The sequence below is a fragment of the Cibotium barometz genome, chromosome 18 (genome assembly GCF_041138505.1).
Source record: "Cibotium barometz isolate CiBa-2024 chromosome 18, ASM4113850v1, whole genome shotgun sequence".
In the NCBI taxonomy this organism is placed as follows: Eukaryota; Viridiplantae; Streptophyta; class Polypodiopsida; order Cyatheales; family Cibotiaceae; genus Cibotium; species Cibotium barometz.
The window spans coordinates 54,065,938-54,079,511 of NC_141063.1; the positions used below are offsets into that span (position 1 = coordinate 54,065,938).

At 39.5% G+C, this 13,574-nt stretch overlaps 1 protein-coding gene across 1 annotated transcript; it reads right to left on the bottom strand.

The window, feature by feature from the left end:
* Positions 1-1,126: 1,126 nt before the first annotated feature.
* On the bottom strand, positions 1,127-3,364 carry LOC147629482 (uncharacterized). The gene is made up of 2 exons (XM_086812739.1): positions 2,709-3,364; positions 1,127-2,286 (listed from the first exon to the last, which is right to left on the bottom strand). Exons 1-2 carry the CDS (start codon positions 2,899-2,901, stop codon positions 1,355-1,357), a joined length of 1,125 nt encoding a protein of 374 aa, XP_086668865.1. The 5' UTR covers positions 2,902-3,364; the 3' UTR covers positions 1,127-1,354.
* Positions 3,365-13,574: the final 10,210 nt, after the last annotated feature.

Below are 13,574 nucleotides of genomic sequence, written 5' to 3' on the forward strand. Positions count from 1 at the left end.
ATTAGCCCTCTCTCATCGGATGAAATTTTAATGGTCTCCAATTAACCTTAAGGGTTCTATCTTTATTCCTTATGTACATGTGGTCTAGGTCGCAATCGGTAGGTTCCCTAAGATGATGTTATAAGAGCACGGCTATCAAGTATAATTCATCACTATGAAGGTGTAATCGGAAAACTCATGCAAAAAACTGTAATTTTCAGATCTTACAAGACCCTATTGATCTTTTGCGATCACACTATTTCAATTTTTTGCATCACTCCTTGTTGGTGATATGATGCTAACACTAACCCCTCTATCAAAGATTGTTGTGACTTCACATCCTTTGTAAATCATAGGCAGTGCCACTTTCATGTCTTCAATCTCAAAGTAGTGACCTAAATTTGAATTGTAACATTTATCTAGGACAAAAGGACCCCTTTTGAATGGGCCTACCATGATCTCTGCCTCAATAAGTTTCTGCGTGACCTCTAGTCATCTTTTTTTGTTAATTGGATTGGAATATTCTACCAACTTCTTTCGAAGGTAGTTGGGTCAAGGTTTATCACTTCCACATTACATTAGACTTAGCATCGTTAAGAGACTTTTCCAATAAGAGACTTAGAAATGAATTAATTTATTTTCTAACTTAGCGATAAGAGACTTAGAAATGAATGAAATTATTATATGACCTCTAGAGGCTATCCTCTATGAAAGGCATTATATAGAACCCATATTCTTCTTTTTCCTTCTAGCCACCATCCACCATTAAGCCTTTTAATGTAAGTTTCTTCCACTGCAACCATTCAGAAACGGCTCCATCAATATAACCATTCATTTTGTTTGTGTACACATGGTTAAATGCATGATTTGCCTACATGAAGTGGATATTAGATTCTATGTTTTGAACTTTTGTCAATGTGGGCCATATTTTATTATACTATTGTTGTTATTCTAGCCTAGATCTATCAGATCATCTAGCTACATGTAGTAACAAATGGATACAAGTGTCACAATTCATGCAAACTATGAGATTTTATGGAAACAAAACAAAGATTGTTTATTAGAACATAAATCATTCGGCATAAATAGAACTTTAAATTATGAAAGAATGTATGAGAACACGTAGTACATTCACGTAAGAATTATGAAGAGAGGAAAGTTTTGGAAACTTTTATTTATATGGAGAATTATTACTTTACAAAATGCAAAATGCATTTGAAAAGCAAAACACAAATAACACTTACTATGCACTAAAGCATATCTAAGCTTAAGGATTAGGAGGATACTTAGGGGGTATTTGAGTTCGGGGAACTTCAATTTAGGAAATTTGAATTTGGGTTCATAGTAGGCGGGGGGTTTGTAAGTGGGTGGTTTCTCAAGAGGGGGGTTTGTAAATTGGGGGTTGCTCTTCTACAGGCGGCATCTCGATAGGGGGCTTATACATAGGTGGTTTCTCCATGGGCGGTTTCTCCATAGGCGGTGGTTTCTCCATGGGTGGTTTCTCCATAGGCGGTGGTTTCTCCATGGGTGGTGGTTTCTCTATGGGCGGTTTCTCCATAGGTGGTGGTTTCTCCGTGGTGGGCGGCTCGTAGACGGGTGGTTGCTCCAAGGGCGGTGGTTTCTCCATCGGTGGTTGCTCCGTGGGCGGTTTCTCCGTCGGTGGTTGCTCCGTGGGCGGTTTCTCTGCAGGTGGCGGTTTCTCCGTGGGCGGTTTCTCCGCAGGTGGCGGTTTCTCCGTGGGCGGTTTCTCCGCAGGTGGCGGTTTCTCCGTGGGCGGCTCGTAGATGGGTGGTTTCTCCATAGGCGGTGGTTTCTCCATGGGTGGCGGCTTGGGTGGTTCGTAAACTGGTGATTTGTAGATAGGTGGTTGCTCCAAGGGTGGTGGTTTCTCCTTCGGTGGTTGCTCCGTGGGCGGTTTCTCTGTAGGTGGCGGTTTCTCTGCAGGTGGCGGTTTCTCCGTGGGCGGCTTATACTCAGGGGAGCCATAATAGCTGGCCTGGGCACAAAACATGCCAACGGATTCTGGACGGTAGCTAAGGGTGTCGACGCTATAGACGAGCTTGCCCGCAACGGTGTCCTGTCGTCGGTAGAATTCCGAGGAGGTTCGCTGTGACATTGCCGGCAGCTGGCATGACTTGCGGGGGCTTTGCCGAAGCTCGGCGGCACATCTTATTTCGCCAGCACTATCAAAGGCTGCAGTCGGGAGCACTGCTACAAAATGGCCCTTCTCATCTGTGGTGGCAGTCACAACAACCGCTTCATCTCCCTTGTCCAATTGGCTGTCGCATACCAAAGCGACCTTGGCACCTACATATGTCATCCATTTCACATGAGGATAGTAAAATATAATCATCACGAAAACCAATGTGCAAATTTCAAATACCTTAATCCAAAAAGGAGAAAGGTTTTCTTCATAAGCAATTGTAATGCTGTAAATTTTACTTTAAACGAAGAAAGTCAAAGGTTGCTAATATATATATATATATATATAAAATATATATATATATATATATATATAGAGAGAGAGAGAGAGAGAGAGACCGTATAAAGGTGAAGATCAGACGTACTTAAAAAGTAAGCACGTTGCTAATATATATATATATATATATATTAGCAACCTTTGAAGATCCGGCGTGAGAGCCGCCACTTAAAAAGCACGCAAGCACATCTGGCAAGTTGGGGGGGGGGGGGGGGGGGGGGGGGGGCGGGTGGTGTATATATGTATGTACCTTTGAGAAGGTTGCTACTCTTGGTTATCTTGTTCTGCAGGCATTGATCACAAAACACGATTCCCTCTACCGACACACTTGAAACCTTGATTTCCTCTAATTCTAACCCCCGCGAGGCAAAACCCCCCACAACAAACAGACTCGCCCAAAAGGCTAGCAGCAGCAGAAGGAGAGTGGTGATGATGCGAGCCATACTACTACTTGGCCGGCTGCTCCAGCAAGGGGATCTCCAACGCCTTTAAATACACCCAAAGCAAAAATGTTGTAGTACACACACCATCCACGTATGTGGCCCTTTTTTCTTGGTGGGTGCAACTTCACTGACGCTACGAAGGAAACATAAGGTTAACCCTTAAATTTCACTCACGCTACGAACGAAACATAAGGTTAACCCTCCCTATACGGCCTAGCGTTGCTTGTGCAATAATGTGGACCTTTGCTTTTTTTTCTTCTTCTTTTTTTCCTCGTAAAAACAGTAGAATATATTAAAAAAAGGTGAGATTCATGAGGAAGGTCCATGGGGGGACCTTGAAGACAGCTAAAAAGCTAGATAAGGGATTTAGCTACACACCAGAAGCACTTAAAACTGGAAATATAGAGACCGAAGGCCCAAAAACTGAGGGCAATTGAAAAGGGGGATAGCCTGTACATGATCCAACTGAAAAGGTTTTGAATCCACCAACGACTTCCATTTGTTGCTCTTCTCACATGGGTGCTGACATAGAAGTTGTGGGGTGGGTTAGTGTCATTTAATGTTACTAGGGGTTTGAAGTGTCATCTTCGTCCTCTCATGAAGGGTAAACAATGAGCTTCCTTCGTGATTTGGGCATTTATCATATGGGATAAGCAACGTTGTGAAGTTGATGATTGTGGTTCATTCAAGTATGCATGCATGCGTGGAGCACGGTGGTGCACACGTGATGCTGCTCATAATTGGTTTAAGGTTACCAAAACCGATCAAGCAAGAGGGTCTTTTTAGTGGTCCAATTGGGTTAATCAATTGCCCTCCCGCCCCCCATGCACACACAACCCCAAAAAGCCGCTAATCAATCACCCAACAAAGAAGTTGGTTAGCTCACAAGTCAAACGCCTATCCACACAAAGTGCTTCAAAACCCCTCATTTTACAAAGGGTGTTTACCCGGATTAGTTCATATTAAAACCAGTTGTCTAGGTGGGCACTAAGCTTGAGTCTAATAAGGGTACAGTAGAGTTTAAAGGGGCGCTTATAACAAGCGCCCATGAAGCGTGATCATAATTCATAGTATTGAAAGGCACTTATTCATAATGAAAGTTTTGAAAAAAAAAAACACACATTAGTAAGAGTGCCTTTCAATCCCTTCATGGAGAAACTGAAGGTTTACCCCATCGTCCCTCGAAATGAATTAATTTTGGGGCTGCCCTCAAGGCTGGCTACTACAAGAAGGACCCTCAGCTCTAGCTCATTATTTATGTTAACGTTCCTTGAGCCACACATGGCGAAGCCGTTTGCATGTGTGAGCCAAGTGATGCCCCCACGATGACTTCCCCCTCCTAGAGGCCTATAACATCCATCGTGAGAGAGAACAACATCTTTGTGTGAAGCATTAGAAGGAGGGCGTACGATTCTTCGTAGATAGAATCAACCTAGCCTATAACTTCTCCTAATTCTCAAGGAAGACTTCCCCAAGATGTAGGATATTAAAAGGGAAAATGCATGTCCTCATTATTTTCAAGGTTTAGTTGCAATTAGATTAAAGTGTGAAAAGCCCACTTGTGCAAAATCACAGCCTCTTCTTCAATCGATGGTGGCGGAAAGGATTGTTTGTAAGGCTCGGTAATAATATTTTTCGAGCTTCGAACTTAGAGTTGTCCATCGCACACATGCCACATTGAGAAAGATTTCAAAAAAGATAGATATGTGATTGGCCAGATCCCTCCCCCCTCGGCGCCTTCCCTTCCGTTGCATTAAATGTATGAGCCACATCATCAATGCTTGTAGTCTTGTAAATTAGTCTTCCTAATAGCGAGCTTGACAACTTACGTACGGCTTCGGTGTCTTAGCTTTGAATTAGGTAATGGGAGAGTGAACAACTCAAAAGAGTTGTGGAGGATTAGGTAATGGGAGAGTGAACAACTCTCTTGTTCTTGATTGACAAGCTCATTACCTCCCCCAAACATAAACATAGTATAATAATGGTTATTGTTTTGACACAAATGTGACAAGCTAAATACCATGGTCTATTTTCTTTTTCTTTTGGAGTCAACAAGTGTATTAATATGCATCGAATCAACACAAGAACAAAATAGAACGAATTACAAATTGAGAACATTAGGATTCACGCCGGAAGCACGGAAGATTGGCCATAGGTGGTAGCTGTGACGACAACTAAATCTTGAAGAAGGAGGCGTTTCGTCTAGAAAACTCACCGCTCTACTATCTAGTATTCACCACACCTATTTATTACAGAAGATTTATGACCATTGCTGCCCATGCCAGCTCCCGTCATGAACCTATATTTAAGTCCATAGAACTCATATATATTAAGTCCATAGCTGCCTGCTTGCTGAAGAATACGGTGGGTGGTAGATATACCACAGCGGACAATTTATAATTTCCATGCGCAATTTCTACAGGAGGAGGCTAGTAAACTTCAAGCGTTGACCATTAGCTTTTAATGACGTACTGCCTACATTATCAAATTATCCATCCTCGCCACATTTTGAGTGTAAGGCCTCTTAGACTTGCGCATCGTGCACTCACACGTAGTAGAACTATTGCTCCATGCATCATTCAATAAACTAAGTCTCAACAAAAAAAATAAAAAATTGAATGCCCCCACACACAGTACCCCATGTGCTGCTACTTCAATTGTTTTCCCTACTTAAGGCTATTGTCCAACTTTGATCATAGCACACCCATGTGCTACTTCATTTTCTCCCTGCAGGCTCTTGTCGACCTTTAACCTCCAAATATTCAGAAATCCCAACTAACATACTTCATCCATTGCAAAGTTTGGTCACCATCAAGTTGATGCATCGGAAAACTTGATGGTGACCAAACTTTGCAAGAGTGCGGGTAGTGTCCACATATACACACTTGCATCGAAAAACTATGGATTATTATTATGCTTCATGGACGCTTATTTCAAGTGTCCCTTTAAACTCTACATTACCCTTGTTAGACTCAATCTTAGTGCCCACCTAAACAATTGGTTTTAATACGAACTAATCCAAGTAAAAACTTTGTAAAATGAAGCTTTCTGCAAGATAGCCAAGGCACGTTCAAGCAATCGAAGGAATATTAATGCTAACATTTTTGGTGAGGGTTATAATTTATAGGAGCATACTGCGGTTACGATTAGAGGAGGTCATCAATTTGTAGGTGGTTATTAAGCCATATGCGAGGAAACTTGCACATGCGGTTCCATCGGGGGGAAAGCTCTTCCGGGCTTACCTATCCGAATAACCAAGATCGAATATAGCTAGTTTTTCGTGATATCTATTGAAGTAGAGCATATAATGCTTATGGCTTGAGGTAGAGCGCTCGTCGATGGGCTAGGGTAGCCCAAAGCTTCACTGAACCCAAGGAAACTCCGAATACGGGCCATGGGTTTGTACATAAGATAGACTTCGGGTGCTAAGATCCAAAGTCGAGAGGGAAACAACCCAGATCGTATGCTAAGGTGCTTAAGAAATCACTTAGTGGAAAAGGAAGTGATCGAGCGATGACAACCAAGGAGTTGGCTTGGAAGCAGCCATCCCTCAAAGAAAGCGTAATAGCTCACTGGTCTAGCTTCATGGCAATGAAAATGTCTCAGGGCTCAAGTGACTCACTGAAGCGACAAGACCTTGAAAGAAGCTTTTCAAGTGTCAGTAGTAGCGGAACATTTTGTCAATCGAGGAAGGTTATTGGTGACAACACCCGGAGGTACCAAAAGTGAGAATGCTGACATGAGTAACGAGAAATCATGTGAAAAACATGATCGCCTGCCAGTTCCACGGTTTTCGCATTCAGCCAATCTACACAGAGTGAATCAATCCCTAAGGAACCCCGAAAGGGCAACGCCCGATGGTGGGTACACGAAAGCGATGAAGTTGTTTTGACTACTAAACCATGCGTGTTTATTAAACTCATGAATTGGATGATTAGGCAGGGGGCTACAAAGTCACCCCCGCTTTACGCAGGGTTTCTACTCCTCGGAAAGAACTTCATGGAATTGGGAGGGCTATTCAACATTTGAAGTGCAAAACCAACTGTACCCCAAATTGACATGGGTGAACAAGTAGGGTATACTAAGGCGCTTGAGAGAACCATGTCGAAGGAACTCAGCAAAATGGCCCCGTAACTTCGAGAGAAGGGATGCTCTCCTATCGAAGGATTGGGAAAGCGGCACGTACTAGGGGTAGCGACTATTTATTAAAAACACAGGACTCCGCTAAGTGGTAACACGATGTATAGAGTCTGACACCTGCCCAATGCTAGAAGGTAAAAAGGAGAAGTGTTATAAGCTTTGAATGGAAGCCCCAATAAATGGCAGCAGTAACTCTAACTGTCCCAAGGTAGTGAAGTTCCCCGACAAAGGGGTGGTTTGATGGAGATGTTTGACAACACAATCAGGCAATATGTCAGGACATTCGTCCGGGTTTCAGTATCCACCAAATAGTTGATAGTAAGATAGAGAAACATATATGAGAGAGAGAAAGAACACAAGATGTATAGAAAGCTTCTATATTATCTTCTATTTAAGCCACTCCGAAGTTGGCTTAACCTTCACCTTCAAGTATTGTGTTACTTGAGTTGTGTTGTATTACAAAAAGTGAGGCCTCCTGCCCTTTATCTCGGTTCACCAAGGGCTAGGGTTGGGCCAACCCTAGATCCCCTTTCCACCCACATGCCCACTTTATTTGGAGTGTGTTCACACCTACATGACCTCTTTCTCTCACCCTTTATCACTTGTACATCATATATTTGAACAAAGTCCTCAGGTACTTATTTTTCCTTCAGTCAACCAACCGAAAATTGATAGCGAGCTATTAGTTTCTGCGGCAGATATACGAATGAAGGATCCGTGCCACCATTCGACCCTGCTTCGTCAACATTCAACCCTGCATCCCCTGGAACCATGATTCAAGAGCGTTGGACCCACGATAACAAGTTTCGACCAATGAATAAAGGTGGAAGGAAGACGAAGTGAGGTCCATCAGCACGTGAACTGCCTGACATAAGATATGCCCCATGAGCACCTATTCATTCGCACAATTGGAGTAAATAGCCAATTTTGCCTTCTACATCCACCTAGAATCGATCTGGCACAATAAGACGCATGTTTGCTTAAAGAGTCCAATCGTTTTAAATATATCTTCTAAGTCAATAAAATGATGTAGAACCAAAGAGTACTTGAACCTCTGACCATTCTGGTCGAAGCCTGGTACTCCCGATCGAGATACCGGTGCATCTATCAAGCAGGAGGAGCTCTTATCCATATTAAAGAGTGGGTCATATTATTATTCACATCATATTCTTTAGTGTTTTTTTGTGCTGTTTGGAACATTCTGAGAAATTGAGTAAATAGATTGGGACTGAAGGTCACTAGGTTCTAAATTGTTTGAATAAGTAGGGGCACCCAAAAAAGACTCCGATTTGCCAGCTTTTGGAAGGAAAAAGGTTATGGATACGAGTTTATCGGCAGGAAGATTGTCAATAAACGAGTTTATCGGCAGGAAGTAAACAGGAAAAAATTAAAAAACGAGTTTATCGGCAGGAAGACTGTCAATAAACGAGTTTATCGGCAGGAAGACTGTCAATAAGCTCGATCGAGTTATACTTCCAATCGCATCATCCCACTACCCTCACTCTTGCAAAGTTTGGTCACCATCAAGTTGATGCATCGGAAAACTTGATGGTGACCAAACTTTGCAAGAGTGCGGGTAGTGTCCACATATACACACTTGCATCGAAAAACTATGGATTATGATTATGCTTCATGGACGCTTATTTCAAGTGTCCCTTTAAACTCTACAGTACCCTTGTTAGACTCAATCTTAGTGCCCACCTAAACAATTGGTTTTAGTACGAACTAATCCAAGTAAAAACATTGATGTCCTTCTCTATAATGTAGTTGTAATGCCCGGAGTGCATACTATAAGTGTTTATGACATCATAAATATGGCTATGGGTGGTTGCAAGATGAGGGTACTCACTTTCATTCACTCTCTCTAAAATTGGGACATCGATGCATCTCGGGCGGAGTACCTGGATCGTGATATCTCCATCAATTAAACTACGACACGTGCCTCCCAAGCCTAAAGTGACATATCTCGAACGAGATACTAACTAATGCCACGCTAGCAGGTCCGGGTTTCAAGTCACCATCCATGTCACCAGTACAAGTCACTGCCACCACACTATCTTGATCGAGATATTCATGCCACCACTCAGATCCACATCAATGCCATGGTGGATCCCCCTAGACATCTTGCTCAAATGTACATTCAGCATATTCAATCAGCCACACTGCCCTCTCTACGCACCGGTTCCCGGATGGTAGCAGAGCGGAAGCAGCTTCCTCTTGCACGGGGCAAGGTTTCCCACTTGGGGCCTCGCCCTCGAATGTCTAGGCACGAGACTAAGCTGGTGGTCGTTCCGAAAATCAAAATCGGGAAAATTTTCCATGCCCGAAAAACGGGGACGATTTCACCATTTTGAATTTCTTAACGATTTTTTTCTAACGAGGTCAAGATACTGAACTAACCTTCATCTGAATAAACCAGATAGAAGGGAAACTATTACAGACTTAACTTGAAGGAATCAACGCTTTTTTCCTAATTGAATCAGGCGCACAGCCGTTGATCTATTCATTTGAGAAGTCTTCGGGTTATTATTTAACTATTCGAGTTCTAAGCGTATTGCTATTGATCAATTTTATTATTAAAACTCTACTCCCCATCCGGCCCATGGGGGTTAGCCACCGCCCGACCACTGAATTGGTAGAACCAAACAAGTACTCACCCACCCATAATTGAATGCCTTTCTTAACTTTTGCTTTAGAATACAGATACGCACACACTCCTCTTTAAACTTTAATTTATAAAACAATCCATTGATAAATAATTATTGGTTACAGATGACATATAACTCAAAATTTCCATTCAATCCTTGTCTCTCACAAAACAATATCACTCTGGACTCTCCATTGAGACCAGCAGGTCAGCAACGAGATCCAGTAAAACAGATTACAATATACATTGGTCCATCATACAATATCTTCCTCGACATACGCATGGGTGTCCTCGGCACCCCGCGAGCCTATGCATCGCCTAGTCAGAACCCTCTAGGATCCTCCTTAGGTGTCCTGGCACTTCACTCAGGGACCGCTTCGTCAACCCTCGTCCATCATACCGGAAGAGCAGTATTTTAACCATACCGAGGCTAGTCAAGACCTGGGCAGGTTTTGCCACGTGAGCTGTCCTTTGAACACTCCCCGCCACCTTGCAACCAAACTTCCCTTAGAAAACACATATACCAAATGCTCCCTTCAGCATTCTGGCGTAAGACAGTCCTTTAAGAAAACAGGGTTTCTATGCAAATTTTTAGTTTTGAATTTCTTTTGAATACAATGAGTATATCTTAATTCCGTATCCCACGGCTTCTAGATCACAGGTGTGGATTCCCAAGCAGAATTCCTCGAATTCTGAAGTCTTGATCCTCAGATCAAAATGAAAGGTCTCAACTTAGTTTCAGATTCGGTGGGTGATTTGAGTGTAGATTACTGAACTGGTCACATCGTCTTTTCTTGAAACTGACGAAGGAGTTACATCTTGGTCATAGCCTGATTCAGGGTTTGAGTCTGGAAAGGTTCTCCCTGAACTATCTTTCTCGAAGGGTAATATTTCAATTACTACTTTATTGAATTTCATTCATTGAGTATTTTGCTTAACTGAATTCAAAACTAGTCATGAATTCCTATGAGGAATAAATTAATCATTTATCTAAAATTTCGACTTCGATAGTTTTTCTGAATTTTCTCATTACCATCCTAGAGAATATGAAACGGTATAATTTTCCTTCACATAGTATTTACTTATTCATTTTCCAATATTCATGGGATTTAAACATAGGATTAAAGAGAACTCTTATTTTGATATAAAAATTCTATATGCATCTATTTATGCATAAAATCCAACTTCTATGGAAATAACACTTTTATATAAAAGAAAAATCCTTTTATGCATTAAAAAAATCAATTTTGATGAAAGTAACACTTTGATAATTAAAAAAATTCTTTTATGCATCATTTTATGCATAAAAATCAATATTGGTGAAAGCAACACTTTTGCAATAAAAAAATTCTTTTATGCATCATTTTATGAATAAAAATCAATATTGGTGAAAGTAACACTTTTATAACAAAAAAAATTCTTTCATGCATCTATTTATGCATAAAAATCAATATTGATGAAAGTAACACTTTTATAATAAAAAAATTCTTTTATGCATCATTTTATGCATAAAAACCAATATTGGTGAAAGCAACACTTTTGCAATAAAAAAAATTCTTTTATGCATCTATTTATGCATAAAAATCCATTTTGATGAAAGTAACACTTTTATAATTTAAAAAAATTCTTTTATGCATCTATTTATGCATAAAAATCCATTTTGAGGAAAGTAACACTTTTATAATTAAAAAAATTTCTTTTATGCATCTATTTATGCATAAAAATCAATATTGATGAAAGCAACACTTTTATAATAAAAAATATTCTTTATGCATCATTTTATGCATAAAAATCAATAATGATGAAAGTAACACATTTATAATTTAAAATAGATCCAATATGCATCGTTCTATGCATAGAATTTAAATCTAATGAAAATCACTCTTTTATAGTTAAAAAATAACTAATATGTATCCTTCTATGCATAGAATTTAAATCTAATGAAAATCACTCTTTTATAATTAAAATAAAAACCAATAAGCATCCTTCTATGCATAGAGTTTAAATCTAATAGAAATCACTCTTTTATAATAATAATAAAAAACCAATATGCATCCTTCTAGGCATAGAATTTAAAACTAATGAAAATCGCTCTTTTATAATTAGAAAATAACCAATATGCATCCTTCTATGCATAGAATTTAAATCTAATGAAAATCACTCTTTTATAATATTAAAAAAATTACCAATATGCATCTTTCTATGTATAGAATTTAAATCTAATAGAAATAACACTTTTGTAATAAAAATATTTCTACTATGCATTTTCCTATGCATAGAATGAAAATAACGCTTTAGAATACACAAACGATGGGAATTACTCTTTTTGAATAATAAAAGGTAATACTTATTTCACAAAATTTAAGAAAATTTTACCATAACCTCCTTTGTATGGCTGACCATTTTTCAAAATTTTCTATTCTTAATTTACTTAAAAATTATCCCCAATTTGTTTAAAGCATTCTAAACTAATCAAATTTCACTTTTAAAAGAGAAACAATATGAAAAGTTTAATTCAAACAATTTGATTACTTAATTAGGATAAAGAAGGGCTGAATTTAAGAATAAGAGAGGGGGAAAGCCTTTCCAGCAAGGCATAGCATCAGATTATCATTTTAAGATAACAAAAATTTAGAAAACCATTAAAAGAATAAGAAAAAGTAGGATTTCTAACTTACATGAAATTTTGGGAGCTTTCCTTTGGCTTGGTGGTTTGAGGGATCTACTCGTGTTTGCAACAAGAGTCACCAATTCTTTAGAAGAGGGAATGGTAAAAAATTAATGAATTATTAAGAAATTCATAGTTTTTGGCTTTGGGGAGGAGTAGAGTAAAAGTGCATAAAACACTATTAAGCTTCAACAAAGGGGGAGGCTTCTATTTATAGGAAAAAATGAGCTTCTAACCAAGCAAACCGATTCTAGAATTTCTAGATCAGTTTGGTCAATTTTTGACCATTTTTGGGTCAGGTTAGCTTACTTTTTGGAACTAGACTTGAGTTAGGGAGAGGAGAGATGAAATATCTCAATTTTTGGGAATTTAAAACTCCACCACACATGTGAAATAGGTGCCTCCTTCATGAGGGGGAATCCCCACATCATCTGTGTCAAAAATTTATTTTTTTAGTATTTCCTTTGGTCCTTAGTCCACTCTTCATCTTATGTGAGTATTTACTCATGTTTGGGGGGATTTTCTTTATTTCTTCTATTTATCTCCTCCACACATTTGGATGAATCAGATTGGCCCCTCAAAACCTTAATTTAAAATCTTCAGAAAATCTGGACCCCTAGGATAAGGCCTTTTGAACAGATTATAATTGATTTCTAATGCACCTTCTGAAAATCTTTTTGAACTTCTGTTTCGGGGGACTTTATTTTAATAAGAAGATATATTTTTCCATCCAAAAATATCTAAAATCTGAATAATCTCTCTCTAGAATATTTTCTCTCTCTAGGTAAAAACAGGTAGAAACAAGATCTTTTATATTTTTGAAGAGGGATTTGATTACAGGGGAAGATACTGGACATCTTGAGAGGTTAGGGAGGAATCTTACAAGCCCATCTCCACTGCCCACATATTTCGAACGCGATATTGAAATATAATCTCGACCATTGAAATACCTCGTTCGAGATATAGAGATGCAATCTCATCCGTCCACATATCTCGTTTGAGATAACAAGATGAAATCAAGATCATTTAAAAACCTCAAACGAGGTACATCTACAAAATCCGGCCCGTCCATTCGCACACATTTAAAGATGCGATCCCAGCTGTTTACATATCTCGATCGAGGTATGAAATGAATCTGGACCGTCAAACATACGATCGTGATAATGACTTAAAATCTAAGCCATCCATGTACCTCGAACGGGATACTGAATTCAAATC

What these genes read in the sequence shown, in the direction of transcription:
- LOC147629482 (XM_086812739.1), bottom strand. Translation starts at nt 2,901, where the DNA reads ATGGCTCGCATCATCACCACTCTCCTTCTGCTGCTGCTAGCCTTTTGG. An exon ending in GAGTAGCAACCTTCTCAAAG is followed by an intron (nt 2,287 to 2,708) that starts GTACATACATAT and finishes TGACATATGTAG; the next exon opens with GTGCCAAGGTCGCTTTGGTA.